Source organism: Dipodomys spectabilis, unplaced genomic scaffold (assembly GCF_019054845.1).
Source record: "Dipodomys spectabilis isolate Male_0828 unplaced genomic scaffold, ASM1905484v1 ptg000002l, whole genome shotgun sequence".
Taxonomy (NCBI): domain Eukaryota; kingdom Metazoa; phylum Chordata; class Mammalia; order Rodentia; family Heteromyidae; genus Dipodomys; species Dipodomys spectabilis.
Genome location: NW_024870679.1, coordinates 41,945,162 through 41,971,563, shown reverse-complemented (window position 1 = coordinate 41,971,563; position 26,402 = coordinate 41,945,162). Strand labels below are relative to the sequence as shown.

The 26,402-nt window shown below is 42.3% G+C and overlaps 1 protein-coding gene across 2 annotated transcripts; it reads right to left on the bottom strand.

Annotated features, from left to right (window-relative positions):
• Positions 1-1,932: 1,932 nt before the first annotated feature.
• On the bottom strand, positions 1,933-26,163 carry Zscan20 (zinc finger and SCAN domain containing 20). Of its 2 annotated transcripts, XM_042685506.1 has the most exons (8): positions 26,102-26,163; positions 22,010-22,507; positions 10,303-10,489; positions 9,553-9,629; positions 8,970-9,054; positions 6,940-7,626; positions 4,397-4,813; positions 1,933-3,185 (listed from the first exon to the last, which is right to left on the bottom strand). In XM_042685506.1, the coding sequence occupies exons 2-8, from the start codon at positions 22,451-22,453 to the stop codon at positions 1,945-1,947; spliced, it is 3,138 nt and encodes a 1,045-aa protein (XP_042541440.1). In that variant the 5' UTR covers positions 22,454-22,507; positions 26,102-26,163; the 3' UTR covers positions 1,933-1,944. The 2 variants fall into 2 exon arrangements, with proteins under 2 accessions (XP_042541440.1, XP_042541444.1); XM_042685510.1 differs by lacking the exons at positions 22,010-22,507; positions 26,102-26,163 and adding an exon at positions 21,358-21,415.
• Positions 26,164-26,402: the final 239 nt, after the last annotated feature.

Genomic DNA, 26,402 nt, shown 5'->3' with positions numbered 1-26,402 from the left:
AGCTCTCATAGTTCTCTTATATCATCATCTTATTGTAGTTGCCGAGATCTGTTCATTTCAATACAGGACTTATCCCTCAACCCCAGCCATTCAGAATAACATAAGCAAGAAAAAGTAAACTAGCTGTGACCCCAAGTGGGCTGGTTCTGGGGAAGGAAGGTTCTGGAGCAGGGAGAGGGGTTAAGAACTGACCTTGTTCCATGGGAGTACAAAAGCCTCCACTCCACCTACTTCCTCACATGTGCACACCAAGTTCCAATCACATCCATTAGCTGATAGATACTTCCTATGGTCAGAAATAATCAGAACATGAATAAGGCCCCAATGCCACAGATAGATCATGGCAAGGGGAATTTGCTTTAAAATTCCATGGAAATCAAAGACCTTGGGCAACATTTTTGTGTGTGTGCTAGTCCTGGGGCTTGAATTTAGGGCCTGGGTGCTGTCATTGAGCTTTTTAATCAAAGCTAGTGTTCTACCACTTGAGCCACAGCTCCACTTCCCACCTTTTTGGAAATTAAGAGTCTCCTAGACTTTCCTACCCAGGCTGGTTATGAAGCATGATCCTCAGATCTCAGCCTCCTTAGTGGATAAGATCATAGGCATGAGCCACCAGTGCACATCTTTTGGCCTACATTTTGTTGATGTTGTTGTTGTTTGTCAGTTGTGGGGCTTGAACTATGGGCCTGGGCGCTGTCCCTCAGCTCTTTAGCTCAAGGCAAGCGCTCTACCACTTGAGCTACAGTACCACTTCCAGTTTTCTAGTGTTTTATTGGAGATAAGTCTCATGGAGTTTCCTGCCCAGGCTGGCTTTGAACTGCGATCCTCAGATCTCAGCCTCCTGAGTAGCAGGGATTACAGGCCTGAGCCACCAATGCCTGGCTTTGGCCTACATTTTTACAAACCCTTCTAAGGAACAACTCTGGAGGCCAAAATGGTAGAGATGAGAAAATCACCCAGGTGAACTTGTCCAACTTGGCCTATGTGAAAAGCTGGTTCAAATGGTCTAACTGGGTAAGACTAAGTAAAGAGAACTCATGATAAAATGCTACCGTGAAGCTGGAACGTGGAACTTCTCAATAGAGAACCATATACCAACTTCCTCTACCTCAGTCTTGTCATCAGGATTAGGAACAAATAGAAGCCAGGGAGGCCAGGGATGATTAAACAGTGGAGGGGACGCCACTAGCTCTACCAGGCTTAAGTCTGGTCAGCCAAGTATAACAAGAAGCAGAAACCACTTCTGAGAAGAGATTTAAAATATCACTTTGGTTGTGTTTTCCCCAATCCTAGCCAACCCATCTCTCACTCCTATTACTATTAAGACGAAATATCATACTCATCACTTTGATAATAGCTTGGCCTTGCTCAAAGCACTTCACCAATTCTAAACAGCCCAGGTCTTCATCTTTAGAGCATCTCAATTTCCATATTTGTTCAAGGGAGAATTCATGAACTAATCACTAGGCCACTGGCTCTAGGTTCTCAGCTCTTCCCCCTCTCACTAGGGAGTCTCATATTTTCCTGAGGATATGCCCTGAGAGCAAACTACCCCACAAGAAAACTCCATAGACAGGGCAGAGACCAAGTAACAGTTTGGGACAGTTTGGAATCATTGGTCAAGGTCACTGATTTAATCCCCTAAGTCACCAGTCTGGCTCAAATACTGATAAAGCTCACACATGACAGCAAATACAAGGACAGCCTAAGGCTGTTGTGGAGGTCTTTATCGTAGAAAAACAAATTACACTTGAGAAAAGTGCCTTCTGGATCCTTACTTAGTATTTGTAATTCAATTCCAAATTACCTAGCAATTACCAAGACTACTACTTCCCTGGGTATAAAACTGAAAAACTGGAAGATTTCTTTCTGGTATATGGTTTAAAATCTTAGGAAGTGTGAACTCAGAGGGATTGCTCTTTTGTTGGGAGTGGAGGGGTCCTCCTATGATGTTTTCCCTCCTGTATGGATTCTCCGGTGAGCGCTAAAGTGGGAGCTGTTGTTGAAATCTTTGCCACACTCCATGCACTTGTAGGGTTTCTCCCCTGTGTGGATTCTCTGGTGAATAATAAGACTAGAGCTCTGGTTAAAGCACTTCCCACACTCTCTGCACTTGTATGGCTTCTCTCCTGTGTGAATCCTCTGGTGAGTGATGAGGTTGGAGCGGTCCCGGAAGAACTTCCCACACTCGAGGCATTTGTAGGGCTTCTCCCCTGTGTGGACTCGGCGGTGCGTGACGAGCTTGGAACGCTCACTGAAGCACTTCCCACAGTCCGTACACTTATATGGCTTCTCCCCAGTGTGGGTTCGCTGATGGTTGGCCAGGGTGGAGCTCTTACTGAAGCTTTTCCCACATTCAGCACACTCAAATGGTTTCTCTCCAGTGTGGATTCTTTGGTGGCTGAGGAGAGCAGAGCTCTTTGAGAAACATCTCCCACATTCAAAGCACCGATACAGTTTATCCCCTGAGTTGGTACTGTGGGGTCTGGGAGAGCTCAAGTTCACACCAACTCTCTGAAGTTGCTCAGATATCTTCCCTGCAGAATTCTGCCATGGAACACTAAAAGATGGACTTTGTTCAAAGCCCTCCCCACCAGACTCACTATACTGGTTGGGACTTCCTCCCAAGTGTATCCTCTGATGTTTCAGGAGGTTGGAACTCTGGTTAAAGCTTTTCCAACATTTGCCGCATTTATAGGGCTTTTCTCCTGTATGGATTCTGTGGTGGGTGATAAGATTGGAGTGGTCACTGAAGCTTTTCCCACATTCAAGGCATACGTAAGGCTTTTCTCCAGTGTGGATTCTTTGATGGGTATTGAGGTTAGAGCGGTCACTAAAGCTTTTCCCACACTGCAGGCATTTGTAGGGCTTCTCATCAGTGTAAGTCTGCTGGTGGGCAAGAAAGTGGGAACTCCGGCTGAAGCTTTTCATACGACTATAAGGTTTCTCCACGAGGTACAGGCCTTGGTGGTCAATGAGTTTTTCTAAGTCCTCTTCAGAAGAACAGTCGTCCCACTGTTCCTGGGGAGGCTCTTTCCACTCCCCTGCACCTTCATGCTCATTTTCACTGTCTTCCTCCCAACCAGCTTGACACACAGCTTCAGTATTGCATTTTGCTAAGGCTCCAGGCAAATCCTCAAAAATGTCCTGCTCTGAAATCTGATCTTCATCCTTCAACTCAAACCCTGAAAGAATAGACAGAATACAGTTTTGTTCATGCATTAATTAGCCCTGATGTATCTATCTGTATTTTGTGTCATGTGAATTTGACTAATGTGAACTTGTTATCTTATACCTCACATCTTATAAATGTGACTTACTTGAAATTTATCAAGTTTCAGGGAATATAACCTGCACAGCTCAGCCACACAGTCTGGAACATGATGCCCTCAACCAAAAACCCCACAAGGTCCAGACCAAGCAGCTGGCTATTCAGTCTCCCTGGCTAATTACCCTATCTCAGTGTTCAATAATAAACCCCTCCTTCCTTCTTCTAGTAATTCACTAGACCTTGTGTCATACAAGACTGAGTAAGGGGGGGCCGGAGCTCCACTGGGCGGCTCCGCGAAGGCCATGGAGGCCATGGCGGCTCGGCAAGGCCCCGCGCCAGGCTGGGCGGGCGGCCCCTCGGACCCCGAGGACTGGAGGACCAGCTCACGGAGGGCGGCGCAGGCCTGGTAACTTCCAAGATTTAAAGTTAATTGATTGCTGGTAGTTGTGAACAAATACAACTTTTGTCCCAGGTGTGTGCCATTTTGAAGACAGGTTTTTATCCTTGAGGATAAAAGGAAACCCCTTGGAAAACCTGTTTTACATAGCAAAAATTTGATTCCCCATATGAAGTAAAAAAGGCCTAAGCAGCAAGACATTGGTGGGAACATTTATCAAGCCACCCAACTCAGATTAAAGAGTCAAATGGATCCTTCCACTGAGAAATCAAGATGGCAGTCCAGTATGGGAAACTGAGGACAATGGATTTAATACAAGTATGTTGTGACATGTACAACCAAGCAGGGTTCTTTAACATGGATTCCATGAGACTGAAGATACAGGTTTCTAACCCACCTCATACAGACATATATGTCATTAAAATTAGAAGAAAGATGACATCTAAACCAGAGGCTAGTTTGTATTCCTGAAACTTTTTTGCAATTTGATTTAAATATGACCTCATGGAATGTTAACATCAATAAAACTTCTAACACTTGAATCAAAAAAAAAAGACTGAGTAAGTTCTATAATTGTCCACATATGTAATCCATACTAAGTAAAAATAATCAGAGAGCTAGAGATTATGTGAGAAAGCCCACACCTTTCTCCTGTTCAATCCCATTCTTAAGGTCACCTATATTTACATGTCTGTGGATCTGTGGACTCCCAAGGGCTCTAGGCTTACCTGTATCTGGAGTTTTAGGGCATGGGGTTGAAGGTTTGATGACATCTCCATCTGCCAACTCACCCCAGGCCTTCTGGTCATCAGTCTTAATATCCTTCTGCCCAGACCCAGGGACCCTGACAATCTCCATAGCCCTGATGGAAGTCCGAGCTCTCATTAATAAATCCAGCTCTTTGTAGAAGGGACAGGTCCCTGGTGGTTGACTGCTCTTGGCTTTCCGGTAGCTTCGAAGGAGGTTTTTGAATCGGTAACGACATTGCTCCAGTGTCCGCAAGAAGCCTAATGCACATAGTCGTTCTGCAATGGCCCGGTACACCTGACTGTTTTGGTGACAAGTGCGAAGCTTTTCAGAGAATGGAGACTCACTAAGAATTGCCAGAAAAGCCTTGGTCTCCTCATAGCCCCAGTGCACACCTGCTGTCAGGAGGGAAGAATTCACAAGTGTGAGATTTTAGCTGTGTCTGAGTTATTAAGGACTGGCGTTACCTGCCCTTTTAAGTATCTAGAACACAAGCAACTCAGAAACTGTCCAGATACTTAGGAACACAAACTTCATTCTCAGGAGTCTGCTAGGAAAGTCAGCGAGAGCATCCTACAACACCTGTTCTAAAAGGTCCTATTAACACTTTGAATATTCCGAAGGGGAACACTTAGGTGGTCATAGTCTATCAAGTGTACCAACTGAGGGGCTGGGAAGGTGGCTCAGTGGTAGAGCGCTTGCCTTGCATGCCTGAGGCCCTGGGTTCGATTCCTCAGCACCACATAAGCAAAAAGAAAAAAGCCAGAAGTGGCACTGTGGCTCAAGTGGTAGAGTGCTCGCCTTGAGCTGAAGAGCTGATGGACAGTGCCCAGGCCCAGAGTTCAGACCCCACAATCGGACCCCAAAAAAAAAAGAAAAGAAAAGAAAAGTGTACCAACTGAACCCACTCACTTGGCTTCAACTGGTTGGCAATTGGAATCCATGAGATTCTCCCTATATCACATATTATCTATCTCTTTTGTTACTTCTCCCTTTAATAAAACTGAGAAACCTATGCAACAGAGGTCCAACTGATGATGCTCCCCCCCCACACACACACACATACACACTTGGTTCCAATCCTAGGACTTGAATTCAGGGCTTGGGTGCTGTCCTGAGCTTCTTTTGCTCAAGGCCTGTGCTCTACCACTTGAGCCACAGTAGCACTCCTGGCTTTTATTAAAGATTAAGAGTCTCAAAGACTTTCCTGCCCACAAACTCCAATTCCCTGATCTCAGCCTCCTAAGTAGCTAGGATTACAGGAGTGAACCACCAGCATCCAGCTCCCTCTCCTCTCCTGTGAAGGAATGAAAAGGAGATCTAATCTCCTGGTACTTATTTTGTTGGGCTTTGACTTAGTCTTTCTAAAGAATTATACTATTTGACCTCCCCATAGAGTCTATTATACTTTAGTTAATTCATCTATAACCTCCTGCATACCATCCAATGTGTTTACATATAGATTTACAGGTATATCCAAGCTACTATAAATCAGGGAAAACATGCAACATTTGTTTCTCTGGGTCTAACTTATTTCACTTACTGTAATTTTTCCCAAGTTTTTCCATTTCCTTACGAGTGGCACAATATCATTCTTTATAATGGACAAGTACAATAAAGGGGGGCACAGGGGAGAGGGGAAGATGAATGAGGGAGAAGGAGAGGATAGGCAGTCAAGAATTCATTGTATATACCACAAAGTTTTGGAGGGTGACATAGATCAAGATGCATTATATACATAAAATGCTTTGTTAAGTGCCAAAAAATTCAATATATAGCCTACAAAACTAAGAAAAGTGAGGAAAGGGATGGGTTGGGGGGAATGGGTGAGAATGTTGATCAATGGATGACATTGGTCAATATGCATTCTATTCATAAACTGCTTTGTTAAATGGCAGCTCCTTTGTACAACTACTTGAAAAGTTATTTTTAAAGGAAAGAAAGAGAAGGAGGTCTAAGCTCAGTTCCTATGTAGGTAAGTGATGCAGCCCAGGCAGGCGGCACTGAGGAAGGAAGCCATGTGAAATTGGCAGGAACCCCTGTGTATCTTTCAATCAAATGCTTCACTGTCTCATCTTTACTGGGACATGGACTGTCAAGTTGACACTTAGTTTCTGCTGTCTATTTGGAATTTCACTTGATGTCTCTCCACATCAAATTTATCATCTGTGAAATCACAGGCACATAGGCTCATGTATACTAAGAGAAACGTTCCCATGGGAGCTAAAAGTTCACTCTTGTAACACCTACTATCATTCCCATATGAACTGGAGTGCGCTGAGAACTACTGGGGTCTTGCCATACAAGTCTGTCTTACAAGTGTTTGCTTCTGTAATTAAGAAGACTTGGGCAAGGAGATTTCATCATGGGGGAACAAAGTGAGGGTTTGAGGATGCCTAAGGAACTTAGCATCTTAATCTAGTGGTATCAATCCAGACCTCTAGTCTGTGTTTAACCTCAGGAACCACAGGCTGGCTAGTAAACAGGGTTAGAATCGGCATCTGCTTAATCCCCGTGTTCTTACCAATACGACTGTGGAGCAGAGCTGGACCCCCTGCAATCCTGGACCCCTGGGCAGACTCCTCGGTGGCTAGGCCAGAACTATCACAATCTTCTATTGTTTCTTCGGTCTCCCAGCCCCCTTCCTCCTGCTCATCCAGTTCAGCATCACTGTCCCCCAGCCTGGGAAGTGTCACAACCACTCCTGAGCTATCTGTGGCTCTGATGGCTGTCCGAGCCCTCACCAAGGCCTCCAGCTCCTCATAAAAGGGGCAGGTCCCTGGTGGGTGGCTGCTCTTGGCTTTCCGATAATTCCGCAGGAGGTTTTTGACCCTGTAACGACACTGCTCCAGTGTCCGCAGGAAACCCCGTGCCCTCAGCCGCTCTGCAATGGCTCGGTATACCTGGCGGTTCTGGTGACAAGTCCGGAGCTTTTCAGAGAAAGGAGATTCACTCAAAATTGCCAGGAAAGTCTTGGTCTCCTCATAGCCCCAGTGAACGCCGGACACCTTTATGTCGTCCACATCGCCTTGGTATTGCTCCTCCCAGGCCTTTGAGTCCCTCCAGGCCAATGCCTGAGCTGATTTTATTTGCTCACTATGTAAGCTGTAATCTGCAGAGTTCCTTTTCCCAGAATTCATCAGGCTTAGACTCCAGAACTCTTGTCCTTGCTCTGACTGGGAGTTGACACTTGGTTTTGAAACTAGAGCTCCTACACAAAAAGAAGAGAAATGACTAAATAGAAGTGTTTTGTTGAACATTGTCCAAAATGTTCTAAAGCTTACATCCTTTCACTTAGAGAGTCTGATGAAAGAGTCTCCTTGGAGAGAAGTAACAGGATCATCCTACCAGAACAGGTAAGTGACTGCTTTGGTCATTTACTTTTGTAGTTGTTATGTTGTTGTTTGTTATATGCCAAAGAATGACTATGAATGACTCACAGACAGAAGCATGACATAAATCAGCCCAATCAGACTGAATTCCAGTAGGTGTGTGCATGTGTGTATGTGTGTGCATGTATCTCTCTTGCCAGGAAACTTATGACCTCTATTGACACTGCCATCTTTTTTTTGACCATAATTCAAGCAAGCTTTCACATGTGGCCAAGTGCTAGATTGATGGCAGCGGTACTTATCAGCAACATCCAAGCACATGATAAGTAAAAACATATGATGTTAGGCACCAGCGACTCATGCTTGCAACCCCAGCTACTCAGAAGGCTGAGATCTGAGGATGGTCATTTGAAGCTAGCCTGGGCAGGAAAGTTTGTGAGATTCTTATCTCCAATTAACCACCAAAAAGCTGGAAAAGGAGCTGTGGTTCAAGTGCTAGAGTACTAGCCTTGATGAAAAAAAGCTAAGGTATAGCACCTAGTCCCTGAGTTTAAGCCATAGTACCCATATTTTAAAAAAAGAAAGAAAAAGAAAAAAAAAAAAGAATCCTACTGTCAAGGAAGTACAACAAATCAAGAAACTTCTATATCTTACCTTACCAAGGGTCAGGCCTGTCAGAGGTATCTTCTACTTCACCGCACTCATGTCTAACTCCCCTCCCAGTAACCCCAGCTTCCTAGGCAGAGGGCTCACTAGTGCTTGGCTTCCCATGCAGGTGTGCTACAGAAAAAGGAGTCTGCACTGGTCACATGGGCGTCAAGTACGTCAAGGCCTATGATACTTTACAGTTTTATACACCGGGCTCATCGGGCTTCATTCACTTGAGTCTGCCCCAGAGAGGCAGATCTCTTTTGATAGAGAAAGACTGGATTTCTGAGACAGCAGGCTAGGCCCAGCTCCTGGCTCAGAGTAATGTACTGAGGAGAGGAAGTCAAGGAGCCACAAGAGGGCCAGCTCTGGACAGCCATGCTTCCAACCCTAATCTGGGAATACTGACTCTGCAGGAACAATGTTAGTTTGAAGGAGCAAGTTGTGTCTTCTCTTTGAAATTCCAGAGACTGCAGAGCTATAAATCTTAAAGGAGTGGCACACAACTCTTTGGGAACTGAGTGTACCAGAATCAGGCCATCTTGGGCCCTGGGGAAGGGCATGCTTTCCTTACCCAGATGCACGCTGTTCTCACAGTCATTTGTTGGAGGGTCCTGACAGAGCAACTTGTCAGCATGATTGACGGGGTCCAAGGCTTCCTGTGACATGTGCAAGAGAAGGACTTTAAATATTATGGATCCTTGAAACAGGTTGGGAGTCCTATCAGGCCCCAAGAGAGATCTGTGTAAGACTATCACACAGTGTCAAGACCACAGAAAGGTCCCACAGGCTGGGCTGGGGCCATAGCTAACACCCTGGGTTTTACACTCTTTTGCTGGGAAGAGCCTAGGGGAAGAGGAAGACACTGGAAGGCAAGGACACAGTAGGAGTAATGACAGGCCAGATGCTGGTGTCTCACGCCTAGCTACACAAGAGGCTAAGATCTAGGATGGTAGTACAAGGCCAGTGAGATTGCCAGGAAAATCCATGAGACCTATCTCTAACATAACCACCAAAAAGCCAGGCTGGAAATACAGCTTAAGTGGTAGAGTGCCAAGCATGCAAGTAATCTGAGCAATTGTAAGACCCTGGATTCAAGCTCTGGTATGAGAAAGAAAAAAAAAATGATAGGAGGGAAAGAACAAATTGCAGCTCACCTGTGACTCAGCTATCACCTCCCAGTCTTCAATGCTTCCTATCTTTGAGACAATTGGAAGTCGAGTAGTAAGGACAGCTAGAAGAAGAAAAAAGAAAAAAAGAAAAACTCTCAACTCCAAGGTCTGACTCTAAAAACCACTTTCTTCTAAAATCTACCTTTTTTTAAAAACAATGCTTGGATCCCACTGAGTTACTGCCATGGCCAGCACAGACCTCTTCTTCCACATTCCTTCTAGAACATGGAGTTCCTATTCCCTACTCACCCCATTCCCAATCTCCAGCTGCAGTGAGCTCGCTGGCACTATCAAAAGCTTCCTCCTCTTTCACTTTCTTACTTTGTCAGTAAGTGTGTCCTTCAGATATTATCCCTTGCTTTGAATTCTGCGTATCCTTCCTTTCCTGTGTGTGTTAGCATTATCCTCACCTTTAGTCCTCAGCTCCATCCAGACCTGAGCTCCTCCCTGCCTTGGAGTTCCTGCCCTACAGCTGGCCACTCCCTCTCTCCGCCCAGACCCACCCACGCACTCATTTACCTTACTTCCTCCCTCACTTCCCCACCCACCGGCGACTTAGAAGTGGGCCTACGCCATGTGCTCCCTTTCCCGGGGAGATATGGCCCCTCTAATAAACCTTATGTCTCCCCTGTGGTCCTCTGGAAGGGTCCTGAGGATCCTCACAGTGTGCTCTTCCTTACCTCCAACTCTCTCTCTCTGGCTTCATCTCTATGTTGCCAGATTTTTGGTACTCACCACTCTCTTTCAAGGGCTGAGGCGCCATCTTGGCAGGTAGATCTTTGGGAATGCCTGAGCATGTACTTTCCATCCACTGCTTCCGGGACTGTGTCTCAGGCCACTCATCTGCAGGCTGCAGCTGCAAACTCTGAGATTCTTGCATTGCCTTTAAAGACCCGCTCTCCTCTGCACACAACTCCAATTCCTGCACACAGAGGATCAAAATTCCCAAAGGTCAGTTCAACAATGGTCCTTCCACTTCAGTAACACAGAATGTTATTTTGCCTATGAGTATGATCCAGGAGTTAAAAGGCTCTTTAAGACTCAAAGACAGCTTCAAGTATAATGACAAAGTTACCAGACTAAGAATATAGACCAGCATTTTTCTACCAAAAGATCATTGCTTTGTTCAGCTCTGGGAAGTTATACAAGTGTTTCAAAACAGTTGCCACTATCTGGGAGCTGGGAGCTCATGCCTATAATCCTAGCTATTCTGGAGGCTGAGAACTGAAGATCACAAATTGAAGCCAGTTGAGACATTAAAGTCTGTGAGATTTTTGTATCTCCAATTAACCAGTAAAAAGCCAGAAGTAGATATGTAACTTAAGTGGTGGAGTGCCAGTCTTATGTGAAAAAGCCAAGCCAAATGAGAGCATGAGGCCCTGAGTTAGGCTCTCCCTCTACCAAAAAATGCTGCTACTATTCAACACATTTCTGACTCATAAAAAGATAAATTATGTAAAGTTTTGTGACAGTGGAAAATAATTTATAAGCATAAAAATAAGTTGTTTGCCTCTCAGGTAATTATAACTTAGAGGTACTGTGTGACCAGCTGCGGTGACTGTCTTTATTCTCAACCTCAGCCCCTTCAGCCACCACCATCCCTATAGAAACACCCTGAGTCCACAGACAGTAACTGATGACAAAGAAAAAGGGATCTAAAAGATAATACAGCAAAAATTTCTGGTTTCCCAATGCAGATGCTCCACTATAGATGAGTGGATCAAAAAATGTGGTACCTATATACAATAGAATTTTACACAATCATTAGAAAGAATAAAATAATGTCATTTTCAGGGAAATGGATGGAACTTGAACAAATCATGTTAAGTGAGGCAAGCCTAGACCACAGAGATAAACAGCACATGTTCTCCCTGATATGCAGAAGTTAGATCTAAAACACACTGGGACATGACCAGTTACACAGAACTCCAGCTACTCACATACAGTGAGACCAAAAGAGAGAGAGAATAGGAGAGAATCACAAAGGTGCAATACCCAAGCGCCTCTTCAGATGTATATAAAATAATACGCATACTGAAATGAACTCCAAAGATATGAAAAAAGGACTTTTTTCTTAATTTGTTTTTTCAGTTGTGGATGACTCTGTATTCTTGACCTTATAAGGTGTATTCACATGCACAACTGGGGGAGGATTGAGGGAGGGCACAGAATCAGGGAAAATGGTGAGAAAGTGCAGCAGTGCAGCACACTGGCTGCACAGGCCATCAAGGAAGGTGAACTATGCAATCTGTGGGTGGAAAGGGGAGGGAGGAGGTAGATGAGAAGGAGGGAACAGATGACACTGTGCAATAGAAAATGTACTTACTACCTGACTATGTAAAGGTAACCACTGTTTATCACCTTTAAAACAAGAATAATTTAGCAATCTGGTTTCAACCCAGCAGGTAAGGAGCTTACAAGTTGCCACTCTAGCTCAACAAGTACTAAGGTGAACAAACTCAAAAATCAACAGCTCTTCATGCATCCATCAGGGCAGGAAGCTCACATGGCATACAGTTTACCAGAGCAGAAACATCTTTAAGAACTAGTGCTGGGGTTTAAAAAAAAAACAAAAACACTCAACTGTAATTGACAAGTTGCTGAAGGCTCAGTGTAGACAACTCTGAGGATTAAAAGCTCTAAGAGGAAGGGGGAGTACTGTCCAAAAGGAAATGTACTCATTACCTGACTTGTGCAACTCCTCTGAACATCACCTTTATAATAACCATTTTGAAAAACAATAACAAAAAAAAAAAAAGCTGGAAGAGCAGAAGGCAGGCACACTTAGTGAGGCTTTATTTTGTTATTTCTTTTTGTGTTGGTCCTCAGGGCCTGGATGTTGTCCCTGAGCTTTGGTGCTCATGGCTTAGCACTCTACCACTTGAGCCATAGGTCCACTTACAGCATTTTGCTGGTTAATTGGAAATAAGAGTCTCATAGACTTTCCTGCCCAAGCTGGCTTCAAGCCATGATCCTCAGATCTCAGCCTCCTGAGTAGCTAAGATTACAGATGTGTGCCACCAGCACCCAGCTTACTTTGTGAGTTTTATACACAGGAGTGGTACCAGGTTCTCAAGTGTACATCACAGAAAAATCCCTTTGTGCATCCCAAAGGCTAAGGGGGAACACACCAGCACACTCTGCTGTATTAACAAAGCCTGCTGTTAAGTAGGCCTGCCCTCAGGAGAGTTATTTTACCAGCGTTTCACTTAACTTGCAGAAATGAGGTTCCAACTCCAGTTCTTTCCACTCTTAGACTCGAGGATAGGAAATGCCCAACTGAAGCCTTTTAAGGCCTCTTGTCTCATCTAAGGGCCAGGAAGTTTTCAAAAAATTATCAGACCAGGTATTTTTATACTATCAGTGGTCTAAATACACCATTTAAAAGAGATCATTTGGGGCTGGGAAGGTGGCTCAGTAGTAGAGCACTTGCCTTGCATGCATGAGGCCCTGGGTTCGATTCCCCAGCACCACATAAGCAAAAAGGAAAAAAGCCGGAAGTGGCTCTGTGGCTCAAGTGGTAGAGCGCTAGCCTTGAGCTGAAGAGCTGAGGGACAGCGCCCAGGCCCAGAGTTCAGGCCCCACAACCTGAACTAACTAAATAAATAAATAAAAAATAACGGGGCTGGGAAGGTGGCTCAGTGGAAGAGCACTTGCCTTGCATGCTCGAAGCCCTCAGCACCACATAAGAAAAAAAGCCGGAAAGACTTAAAGAGAAGCTTCTCTGAAGAAGAAAGAAGGATGGCCAATAGACACATGAAGAAATGTTCAACATCCCTAGCCATAAAAGAAATGCAAATCAAAACAACATTGAGATATCACCTCACTCAAGTTAGAACAGCAAAAATCAAGAACTCTAACAACAACAGATGCTGGAGGGGATGTGGACAGAAAGGAACCTTACTTCATTGTTGGTGGGAATGTAAACTTGTTCAACCACTTTGGAAAGCAGTATGGAGGTTCCTCAAAAGAATCCACATAGAGCTCCCCAACGACCCAGCAATCCCACTTTTGGGCATTTACCCAAATGATCACAAACAAGGCCACACTAAAGCTACCAGCACAACTATGTTTATTGCAGCATTATTTACCATAGCTAAGACATGGAACCAACCCAGATGCCCCTCAGTAGATGAATGGATCAAGAAGATGTGGTATATATACACAATGGAATTCTATGCCTCCATCAGAAAGAATGACATTTCCCCATTTGTTAGGAAATGGAAAGGCTTGGAAAAAATTATATTAAGTGAAGTAAGCCAGGCCCAAAGAAACATAGGTCCCATGGTTTCCCTTATTTGCAATATCTAGTATAGGTATGAGTCAAGCGGAAAAAGTCAGATAATGTGATGTTAGGAAAACAAAACCTCAAATATGTATTTTAATGTTTTTGTTTCTTTCATGCATGTGTTTCTAACGCATTTATAAGATTATTTCTTTGTTGCTTTGTATGTCCCTCCCCCACAGTGTAACCCCCGCTTTCACTATATTTGATGTCAGTATAACATGTGGAGGAGATGGGGACAAACAAGTCGTTTAAGGATTCAGGTGGACCTGTTGCAACAATGAGAAGTACAAAATGTCATGTCAAAACCAGCTTTACAATGTTGGTGGGGGGGGGGGGGAGGGGGGGTATGATTGGTTGGGAGGGAGTGGGGAGGCTGGGAAGGGAGGTGAAGGGTAAACAAAGGAGGAGGCTGCAATGCTTGGTAAGAAATGTATGCATTATCCTGCCCATGTAATTGTAACCCCTCTGTACAGTATGTTCTCAAATAAAATAAAATAAAATTTAAAAAAAAAAAAAAGAAAGAAAAAAAGCCGGAAGTGGCGCTGTGCCTCAAGTGGTAGAGTGCTAGCCTTGAGCTGAAGAGCTGAGGGACAGTGCCCAGGCCCAGAGTTCAGGCCCCACGATGGGACCCAAAAATAAATAAATAAATAAGATCATTGCAGTTGAGTCAAAAGAAAAGACCCAACTACATTTCATCTGCAAGAAGTCCACTTTAAATATAGATTAATATCAAATATAGATTAAAAAGTAAAAGGAGGAGAAAAGATAAACCAAGCTAACATTATTCAAAAGAAAGTAAAGGTGGTGGTACAGCCTGTAATTCCAACTATTTAGGAAGTGGAGATAAGAGGATCTCAGCCAGTCCAGGTCCAAAAAGATAAAAATATTAAAAGTAGTTCATGCCTGTAATTCCAGTTACTAAGAAAGTAGAAGTAAAAAGATTATGGATTTAGGCCAGCCTTGGCAAAGTAGAAGACTCTATCTGAAAAATAACTAAAGCAAAAGGACTAAGGATGTAGCTCAAGTGGTAGAGTGCTTGCTTACTTACCAAGCAAGGCCCTGAATTCCTCAGGAGAGAGAGAGGGAGAAGGAAGGAGAGGGAGGGAGAGAAGCTACATAAATTTCAGACATAGACTTCAGAATAAGAAAAATCATCAGGGATAAAGAGTGGCATAAAATGGTAAAAAAAAAAAAAAAAAAAGTATAAAATGATACAAGGGTCAATACTCCAAGAAGGCAAAATAATCCTCAATATATGTAAGTATTACATGTACTCTTAATCCTTAATGTGCCTAACAATAGAGCACCAGGATAAATGGGGCAAGAACTGAGAGGAATGTAAGAAAAAAAAAAACAACAGACCATTCCACTGTTATAGTCAGAGACTTCGCTCCCTCTCTTAGAAGTAGACAGAACTAACAGACATAAAACTAGCAAAGGCACAGTTGAACTAAACAGTACTGTGAGAGGAATCAGATCTAATTGAAACCTATAAAGTACTTTCTCTAACAACAGCAGAATATACATTCTTTTTAGCTCCCGTTTGTCAAGATAGACTAATTTTGGGCCATAAACTATACTTTAATGGATTTAAAATAAGAAAATTATATGATGTGTACTCTTGGATCACGAGGGAATTAAACTATAAATCAGTAACAAAAAGCTAGCTGGAAAACGCCAACATACTTGAAAATTAAACAACAGATGGACTAAAGAAGATATCTCGAGAAATTTAAAAGTATTTTCAGTAAGTGAAAATGAAAATACAACTTAATGGAACATGTGAAGGCACTGCTTAGAGGAAATCTTATAGCATTTAATATGGATGTGAGACAAGAAGAAAGATCTAACATCAATAATCTAAGCTTCCACCTGAAAAGACGAGAAAAAATAAGAGTAAATTAAACCCAACGGAAGAAAAAAAAAAGAAACAAAAAAAAAACTGGAGCAGAAATCAATGAAACTGAAACCAAGAACTCAATAGAGAAAAATCTACAAAAACAAAAGCTTGTTTCTTTGAGAGGATCAGTAACACACATAAGCCTCTAGTCAGAGTAAGAAAATAAAGACAGAAGACAAATTACTCATATCAGAAATGAAAGCAAGGCCAGCCCTACAAATCCCATGGACATTAAAGGACAATAAAAGAATATGAGAAAGTCTTTGCTGACACATTTGATAACTAGGATGAAAAAAATACAACTCCTTGAAATTCACTATCTGCCAAAGCTCACATAAGAAACAAACAATGTCAATAAACCTGTATTTTCTATATGAAATACTAAATCTATAATAACCTTCCAAACCAGAAACAAGCATGGACAGGTTCACTGGTGAATTCTACCAAATTTTTAAGGCAGAAATTATACTACTTCTCTATATTCACTTCTAGAAGACAGGTGAGGAAATATTTCCATAATTATTCTAAGAGGCAGCATTAACCTCATACCAAAATCAAAGACCATAAAAGAAAAACAGAGATTAAGCTAGGTGTAAAAACAACAAAATATTAATTAGCAGAGCAAATTCAATAACTGTAAATATATATATATATATACCATAGCCAATAGGATTTACTCCATGTGTGAAAGGCTGGCTCAATGTTGAATATCAATTAATATTTTAACATTGACAGGCTGAAAAAGTAAAGTTATACGTTTATATCAATGGAAACAGAAAATCATTTGACAAAATTCCACATGATAAAAACACTCAACAAACTAGGAATAGTAAGGAACATCCTTAATTTGACAAGACCATCTACAAAAAACAAAACGGCTATAGCTACCACCCTATTTAATGCAGGAAGCTCAAAGCTTTTGCTTGGTTAGAAACAAAGAAAGGATGTCCTTTCTCACTGTTCATTTCAACAGCATAATGGAAGACCTGGCTAATTTAATCAAAGAGGAAAAAGAAATAATGGGTATGCAGATTGGATGGAAGAAAATAATTCTTTGCAGATGAAATGTTACCTATGGAGAAATCTGAAAGAATCAACAAAAACAAAAACAAAAAAAACCTCCTGAAACAAGAGATTGGAGTAAGGTTGCAAGACATAAAGAAGTCAATCGTGTTCCTGTACATCAGTGATGAAGAAGTGGAATCAAAAGTACAGTAAATTGAAAGCACAGTGCCATTTACCCTATCGGAAAATGAAATACTTCCAGACATCAGTGGCTCATGCCTATAATCCTAGCTACTTAGGAGGCTGAGATCTGAGGATTGCAGTTTGAAGCCACCCCAGGCAGGAAAGTCCATGAGACTCATATTTCCAATAAACTACTCTAAAAAAGCTGGAAGTGGTACTATGGCTCAAGTGGTAGAGCCAAAAAGACACTCAGGGGTGGGCTGGGAAGGTACCTCAGTGGTAGAGCACTTGCCTTGCATGCATGAGGCCCTGGGTTGGATTCCTCAGCACCACATAAGCAGAAAAAAAAGCCAGAAGTGGCGCTATGGCTCAAGTGGGAGAGCGCTAGCCTTGAGCTGAAGAGCTAAGGGACAGCGCCCAGGCCCAGAGTTCAGGCCCCACAACCGGACCCCCTCCCCCCAAAAAAGACACTCAGGAATAATGCCCAGACTCAGAGTTCAAGCCCCAGGACTAGCAAAAATAAAATAAAATAAAATTCTTAAGTATAACTCTAACAAAATATATTTGAGCACTATAGGAAGAAAACTAAAACTATGATGAAAGATATAAAGGACTAAACAAAAGAAGAAATATTCCATGTATCCCTCATCAACCTAGCAACCAAAAAGGTAGGTACTGTTATCACTGATGTTTTTCCAGTGGGTCAACAGAGGTAAGTAATCCATATTTATATAGCTAAGTGGTAAAGCTGAGAAAAGGGAAGTGTGGTATTAGGTATTTAACATTCACAGTTTTGCTCATTTGCAAAGAGACATTTGATATAATGTAATCTTGCTATGACACAGAGAATTTTAAATTCTGCTTCAAAGCTGCTGTATATAAGCAGTTTCTTTAGCAGGTTATAGTTTGACCCATAACCTTCAACCTGCTACTCTTCATTTGTTATAGTCACAAATTCTTAAGACATCATACCTAATCCTGTTTTGTTGAGGAAAATAATAGGCTTGAAAATGTATGGGCTACAAATGGGAGGGGCTTTCCGTACCTGTAGTCCCCATCAAAATCCTAGCACATTATTTTGCGAATATTGACAAACTGATTCTAAAGTTTATATGGAGAGGCAAAGGACCCAGTATAACTAACACAGTCCTGAAGGAGAACAAATACCAAGGACTGTGTATGTCTTCAAAAATTACAATAAAGCTACAGTGACCAAGGTAATGCAAAATTGGTGAAAGAATAAACTGAAGTCAGAGGGAAAAGAACAGGGCCCCAGAAATAGACACACATAAATATAGTGAACTGGACTATAACAGAACAACAAAGCAAGATAGTGAAGCAATAGTAATATGGTCCAAAATGGGCATCAACTGCAAAAAGCAAACAAGTCTAGATGCACACTTAGGCCTTTCACAAAAATTAATTCAAATTGAACTAAAGACCTAAATAACAAAGGGCAAAACTATAAAAACTGTTTGGACATAATGGAAGGGAACACTTAGAAGGTCTTAAGTATGGTAACTGGCTGTTTGCCCAAAGGAATAATCTACCAAAAAAAAGTATTAAGCTGTCTTTTAAGATTAAAAATTGTTCTATGAAATATTCTGTCTAGAGAACAAGATGAAGAAAACATTTTCAAAAGATTCAACTGATCAAAAACTACTATATAAAACAAAGAATTTTTTAAATTGAATTTCAAAAATTTTAAATGACCAAAACCTTGGACACTTCACCAAAGAAACTGTAAAGATGATAAACAAACATGTGAGACATGTTCCATATCATTTATTATAAGAAATTTCAAATTAGAGGTTGGAGATATGGTTCAGGTAGTAGAGTGCCAGCCAGTAAAAGCATCAGATACTGAGTTCAAATAATGTCTCAGAGAAAATAAACTTCATATTAAAATGAGATACTTAGAGATACTTCTAAGAGAATGGTCAAAATGCAAAGCCCAACACAAAACGCTAGCAAGGACGTAGAACAGGAACTGTAATTCATTGCTGGTGAAAACACAATGGCATGGCCATTTTGGAAGTTGATTTGGCAGCTTCTTTACTGAAGTGAACTGCAAATGTGAGTCTATACAAAAGCCTCAGAATGGTGTTATATGTAACTACCAAAACTACAAAAACACAACCAACATGTCCTCCAATAAGTGAGTGGATAAGTAAACTGTAGCCTATCCAGACAACAAAATACTATTCAACAACAAGAAAACAAAAACAAATGAACTAACAAGTTATGAAATATCACAGAGAAACCTTAAGATGTATTATCAAGTAAAAGAAGCCAATTAAAAAAAAATGCTACGAATGGTGTGATTCCAACTATGTGACACTCTAGAAAAGAAAAAACTATGAAGACAGAAGATGTATCAGCAGCCCCAGGGGTTAGAGAGGGAAAATGATAGGTAGGTAGAATACACAGAATTTTAGGGTAGTCAAAACTATTCTGTAAAGCACTATAATGGTAGTATATATAATTTCCAATTTGCCAAAACCCACAGAATATACAATACCCAGAGTAAACACTAGTATAAACTATAGACTTGTGATGATCGTGATATGTCAGTGTATGTTCACTGATGGTACAAAATGTAACATGGGAGTGGGGGACACTGTTAATGATAGGGCTTGGAGAAAGGCCAGAGACTAATGAGAACTCTATCTTTTGTTCGAGTTTGCTATGAACCTAATGCTATTCTAAAAAATAAAGTCCATTTTATTTATTTATTTATTTATTTAGTCTATCATGAGGCTTGAACTCTAGGCCTGGGCACTGTCCCTCAGCTCTTCAGCTGAGGGCAAGCACTCTACCACTTGAGCCACAACATCCCTTCCAGTTTTCTGATGGTTTTATTGGAGATTAGAATATCACAGAGTTTTCTGCCTGGGCTGGCTCTGAACCACAGTCCTCAGATCTCAGCCTCCTGAGTAGCTAGGATTACAGGCATAAGCCACCTGTGCCCGGTTTAAAGTCCATTTAAAAAAAAAAAAAAAAAACTTATCTGTGTTCTTGTTGAAGAGTGGGATTTTGTAAAAAGTGATGATAATTTTTTTAAAAGCTAAAAAACAAATAGCAGAACTGAAAGATTATTTGGGGGAAATTTTCTCAGAGGCCACTTAACCTTAAACATAGGTACATTTGCTAGGTGGTGGTTTTTCACTCTGAGGAGTGTAATATATTTCACTCCCTTGCCAACATTTGGAAACATTTTATCTGCAGAGATGATAATATGGACAGGTGCCTTGCAACTCAAGACCACAAGCTATGATATACATGTCTGAAGAAAGGCAAGCTCCATTCTTACAAATCTATTTGTTTCAAAATTTATGAACATTCAGGAGAAAGTAATTTTAAATTTTAATTTAAAAAACTCATAGAAAAGTAGAGAAGATTCTGTTACCTTTTTTTTTTTCCTCCATTTTAGAAACAGTTCAACTTTTGATACACTTACAAGAGGCCTAATTTGATAACCTTTTTCTAGTCCAACCCTCTCACTTTAGAGAAGAATCAGAAGAACTTAATTAAGTCAAGGCTCATCCTATTGGTCTCAAGTTCTGCCTCTTCCAGCTCTGAAGTCCTAAGACTTCCAATTGTTTCTTCACTGCTATAGACTAATAGCTAATTTCTTCAAAAAGAAATAATATGGAGCTTGGGAAGTATATTATAAAAAGGCACATTCCCTCAGACTCAGTTCTCCTACTTTAATTATTATCTGTAAAGGAAAGCATAGACCTTAACCTTTTCTTGTCATAAATTCACATCTGTGTAGAAGTTTACAATGTAAGTGTACAGAAAGCCCCTGCCACTTGCAGGCCATACATTTTCAAATCTATTATGTTCCTCAGCAAAACAGGATTAGGTATGATGTCATAAGAATTTGTGACTATAACAAATAGAGAAAGGCAGGGTTATGTTTAGTTGAAGGTTATGGATCAAACCATAGCCTGCTAAAGGAACTGCCGACATACACCAGCTTTGAGGCAGGATTTAAAATTCTCCATGTCATAGCAAGATTATATTATATCAAATGTCTCTAGGGTTCCTTGCAAATGATCGAAACTGTGACTGTTAAATACATAATACCACACTTCCTTTTTCTCAGCTCTACCATCTAGCTATATAAATATGGACAAGTTACTTACCTCTGTTTGTTGACCCACTAGAAAAACATCAGTGACAACATTAACTACCTTTTGGTTGCTGAGTTGATTAGATGAGGGATATAAATATTTAAAACCTAAGAACAAGGCTAGATGCTTGGCTCAACTGGTAGAGCACCTGCGTAGCAAGTGTAAGGCTCTGAATTCAAACTCCAGCATCATCAAAAAAGCGGGGGGAAAGCTCTAGAACAGTGTCTAAAACAAACACACAATGATCACTCACAAAATGTTAGTTTATACTACACCTGGGCTTCATGAACTCAGCAGTATTGTTTCCATGGTTTGCAGAAAGGCATCTATATCTGCAGTGGAAAAGACAATGACTTTGGAACCTAAGGCTTAGGATTTAGACTATGGTCCATCAAATGAGTTATCTCTGTGAGCTATTTGACTTTTAGGGCTTTAGTCTATGAAATAAGAATGAAAATATTGTTTATTTCTACATTCATTTCTGCCACAAACATCCAAAGAGACTGACTGTGTTAAAGATAAAGCATAACACATCAATCACATTGAGTAAGGTACTAGGAGGCAGTTTATGTTAGTGGTTAGATGGCAGGCTCTACTGTCAAACTAACAAAACAAACTAACTCAAATCCTGGCTCTTCCATCTGGGAGTTGTGTGTGACCTTGAGCAAACTGACTATCTGTTCTTTGCCTGTTTCCTCATTGGTAAAATTAATAGTAACTACTCTTATGAAAAAATGCTAACAGGATTAAATAAGCAAACACAAGTAAAACAATTGGAACAGTACCTGCTAGAGAGCAGTGCTAAGTCAACATTGTTTGTTCAGTAAACACTGTTAGCAATATTGTGATTTAGGGCAATTATTAGCCTAATCATAGCCCTGCTACCTTGCCCAGATGGTGTTTTGGAGAACAAACTATTTGCCTCACCCACTGTCCGGCAGCTTCAGCCTCTCGGTGCCAATCCTCCACCAGGGCCACCGCTTCCTCCCCACTCCCAGGATGGTGTGCCTGCACCCAGGTCTGCATATCCCTGGGTAAGATGGCCAGGAACTGCTCCAGCACCAGCAGCTCCAGGATTTGTTCTTTGAGGCGAATCTCAGGCCTCAGCCAATGACAGCAGAGTGCCCAGAGCTGGCTGAAGGCTTCATGGGGTCCGGCTGCATCTCTATATTGAAACTGCCTGAAGCGCTGGCGGGAGACCTCAGGACCAGGACCAAGGCCAGGGTTTTGGCCCCTCTCTTGGGATTTAGATTCTGATCCCCAGGAGTCCTCCTCCAGTTTCACAATCAAAAGGTCTTCAGGCCCTGGAGGGGGAGGGGTCTGGACCTCAGATTCCAGGGCCACAGCCATCTTCAGCTGTGCTGTCCTCATCTGGTAACCTCCTTCATCAATGATGTGTTCTTCAAAGGGGTCCTGGGGGAGGGACTATGAAGGCAAAAATACAATGGACAGAGTAAGCAAGAGGATCCATGAGTACTACTTTCCTCACTTCCTCCAAACCTTCCACCACTTTTGCAAAGCACAGAGTGCTGAGAGATGCTCCTTTCCTATAGACAGGAAGTTAGACCAGGATCTGGAAGCAAAGCCAGCAGCCAGGTCCCTTGGGTGGACAGCACAGAGTTACATGCTTGAGTCTATGCCTAACCTTAGACTAGAACCCTGGGCCAGAACATGGAAGCAACTTCCTGTTTATGTTTCAGTCACCAGACCATGTGTTACCTCCTTGAGATACCCTGTGCCCACGCTTTCCCTGCTCACCAAAAAAATGCCTCCCAGATCTTCTGTTCCCAAAGTGGCTGGAACACACCTCTTGAGATATGAGTTCTCCCACATTATTGAAATTATCTGTTCCTATATCCTACAGCCCCATTAGGCTATATTAATAGGACCATCCATTCTGTATAGCTAGTATCTGATGCAGTGTCCAATAAATAGCAGGCTCGTTAAAAAGTTTTGTAATTTTTTTATTCAAACCATAAATCGGACATGGCAAAAACCTGATGACCTATCTATTGGGCATGGTCTACGTTTATTAAAGAACTGTTCATGATTTTTAAACTACCACGTTTCTGAGGCACTAGTCCAAACACATTTCTGTCTCTGTTTTGCACAAGGGTTAATTTATTAGTCATTCACTCACATTGTACTGGGAGCTAAATATCCAACAATAGCTAGGCCAGAAAGTCCCTGTCTTCATGAAAGCTACCATCTAGTGAGAGACAATAATAAGCAGAGACTTTTGGGGTCCTTCATAGAAGATATCACAACCATCAGGCAAGCAGCGATACCATCAGGCCCAAAGCCAAGAGTCTCCAATAATTGGTATTTTCTTCTGGGAAGACAAGAAAATCCCTAAAGTGAGTCTCAAATAGAAAACAGAAAACTGAAAGGACCATATATTAAAATTTTCCCACTCCTTTCTTAGACAACTATGGATAACAGTCTATTGTGGAGAGGAGGTCAACATAGTGAGCCCAGACCTAGACAAGGCAATCCTCAGTCCTGAAACTATCAGGAATATCTAGGCTTCACTAGGACTAGAAAGAATGGCCATTGAGTGTCAAGTGATCTACATTCATATTCTCACCAAATGGTGGCAATTCTCACCAGGCAAGCCAATGGTGTGTTATTAGGGCTTAGTTGCATTCCACTTACCTACAACCTCCACTATATTCCAAGACCAGGAAGAGAGAAATAACATAATTGAAACAGTGCATCCAATCCAATCACCACATCTGTTACAGCATGATCATGTGAAGACGATACCCATGATTGTGCCACTCCCTACTCTGGTCTTAGTTCCCGTAAGCCTTGCTTTCTGTTGAGGATTTCCAAGCACTGATTTTTGTCTAGTGTAACTTTTCATTTTCTGTGCTGATGTTAGAATGTATCTAATAAAGTATGACCCCATTGTATTCTCAATTAATAACATTGTATGCCTCAGTTCTACAAAGAAGATTCTTCTAAGGTTACACAACCAGCAAGTGGTAGAGTTAGCTAGGAGATAGGCCCAGATTCAAATCCTCCCATTGCTGTTGGTTTCTCTCTCTTTTTTTTTTTTTGCTAGTCCTGGGGCTTGTACTCACGGCCTGGGCTCTGTCTTTGAGCTTCTTTTGCTCAAGGCTAGTACTCTACCACTGCAGTGCCACTTCCAGGATTTTCTGTTTATGTGGTACTGAGGAATCGAACCCAGGGTTTCATGTGTGCTAGGCAAGTACTCTACCACTAAGCCACATTTGCAGCCCACATTGGTCTTTTAAACCATTCCTTTCCCACACACTTTCCTGTGTATATGGTAGTCATTCAGACAGCTGAAAACATGAAAATCACTTTAAAAATAAGGAGCTAAGAAGCACCTTGGGTCCTGGGGTATTGAGTATAAATGGGAAGATGAGGAGGTTGCCTTCTCATGAACTGTAATGGGAAGCAGAAGATTCTCCTCAGGACTAGGAGAAAGGCCAAGACTGGTCTGCGACTTCCAAGCAGAATCAGGGAGCTCTCAATGGCTGTCAGTCCCCCTTGGCTGATGTCTTAAAGCAAAATGATCTCATTTAAGGTGATAAACCTTAGGGACATCAAATAGGTTTCATTTAGAGCATCAATTCCAATCAATTGAAGGTGACTGCCTAGAACAGAGTAGCATGCTTAGTAATATGGCTCCCAAGTTGTCTATTATGGATAAAACAGAAGTGGCAGCATACATTCCAGGTATTTGCCACCTCCTGTCTTGCCATTACCATCTGCACTGAATCAGCCTCAGCTTCTACTAGGTTCAAACAACATCATAGCCTGATACTCCAGACCCTTCATGAATACCCTTCCCAGCCCGATTCTCACATACCCCTATGCTTCGCTGTCAAGTATGTTTCTTCCAGCAGACAGCCAAAAAGACAGAAGACTAAAGTTCATGCCCCTGGAAATCCATGGCAATCTGGTATAATAACAAAGTTTGCCCTGATCATCTCTATTCACACTTTCACCAAGTATCTATTGACAGAGTAACAGTTATGTTGGTTCTTGAAGAAAGAGTGGATCTCTTGACAAAGAATGGGGAGATGGGTGTTCTAAGCAGAAAGAACAACATAAACATACATAATGGTAGAAAACCAAATGGCCTTCCCAACAAATGGGGAAAACCCTTGACAGCCCTGCTGAGAGATAGGACAATCAGGCTGTGAAGGGAGTTTATGAAGGGTCTGGAGTATCAGGCTATGATGTTTAAACTTAATCTAACACGTGATGAGAGCAGGAGATGTGGAGGGATTAAATAGATCATACTGGCAACAATGTATCTGACCACTGTGGAGGCAGAAGCAAAAAGATGAACATTTCTGTGAAAGTTTTCACACAATGGGGGCAGATTCAAGACGTATTAGAGAGGGCAAACGGAGCGACGATCCGTGAGTGTTAAAGAATGAATACAAAAGGATCAGGTGATGTAAGTGGGCAAGGTGGATGGCGATGCCACTCACTTCCATCAGGAATACGGAAAGAAGTGCGGGTTTAGGGCAGAGCATGACAGTCCAGCCTGGCAGGTTCTAATAGCAGTACCAACCAGCAGAGGGGATAACATGTTAAATGGTCTAGGCGGGCAGATAGAAAATGAAATGCGATTTTTACGATCGGGCCCTCTTTTCTTCACGTGCCAAGGCCCCCAAACGTCCTACCTTCCCCTGGTATTCTCTCCAGACACCCCCCCCCCCAACACACACACACACACACACACACACACACATACCCGAGGTGACTCCCCACTTCCAAAACCTGCCTTTGCCTCCTCACGCACACACAGGCTTTTCTAAGGTCCCTTCTCAGTCCCTGGGCCTCACACTCCCTCCTCGTCCCCGACCCCTTCATGACCCTGCCCATCCCCTGACGCCCCTCACCCTCCACCCCACTGAAATTGCTTTTCTCCTCTCACATTCCCCAGCCCCCCTGTGACAGACTCTACCACCGCCTAAGCCTCCAACCCCTGCCTGAGTCTCGGATGCCCCCGCCCCACCACCCGGACTCACCCACCGAGACACCCACTTCACAACCGGGCGGAAGTGCTCCGGGGCTCACGCGGGGGATGCTGGGACGCTGAGTCCCGACGAAGCCACCCCGGGAATCTAGGTTCTTAGACCACAACTCCCAGAAGGCACCGCGCGAGAGCTGGTGAGTGGCTCCCTCTTCTGCCGTCTTTCAAATGTCATCAGCCAATAGGCATGTGTTCTTTTCATGAACTCTAGCACCGGAACAAATCGGAACAGGTTCAATGCCTGGGGGGCGGGACCTGATGCGATTCTGACCATTTCTATTGGCTCAGTGGTAATGACAT

What these genes read in the sequence shown, in the direction of transcription:
- Zscan20 (XM_042685506.1), bottom strand. Translation starts at nt 22,453, where the DNA reads ATGAGGACAGCACAGCTGAAGATGGCTGTGGCCCTGGAATCTGAGGTC. An exon ending in AGGTGATAGCTGAGTCACAG is followed by an intron (nt 9,055 to 9,552) that starts GTGAGCTGCAAT and finishes CACATGTCACAG; the next exon opens with GAAGCCTTGGACCCCGTCAA. An exon ending in CCCTAAAACTCCAGATACAG is followed by an intron (nt 3,186 to 4,396) that starts GTAAGCCTAGAG and finishes CTATTCTTTCAG; the next exon opens with GGTTTGAGTTGAAGGATGAA.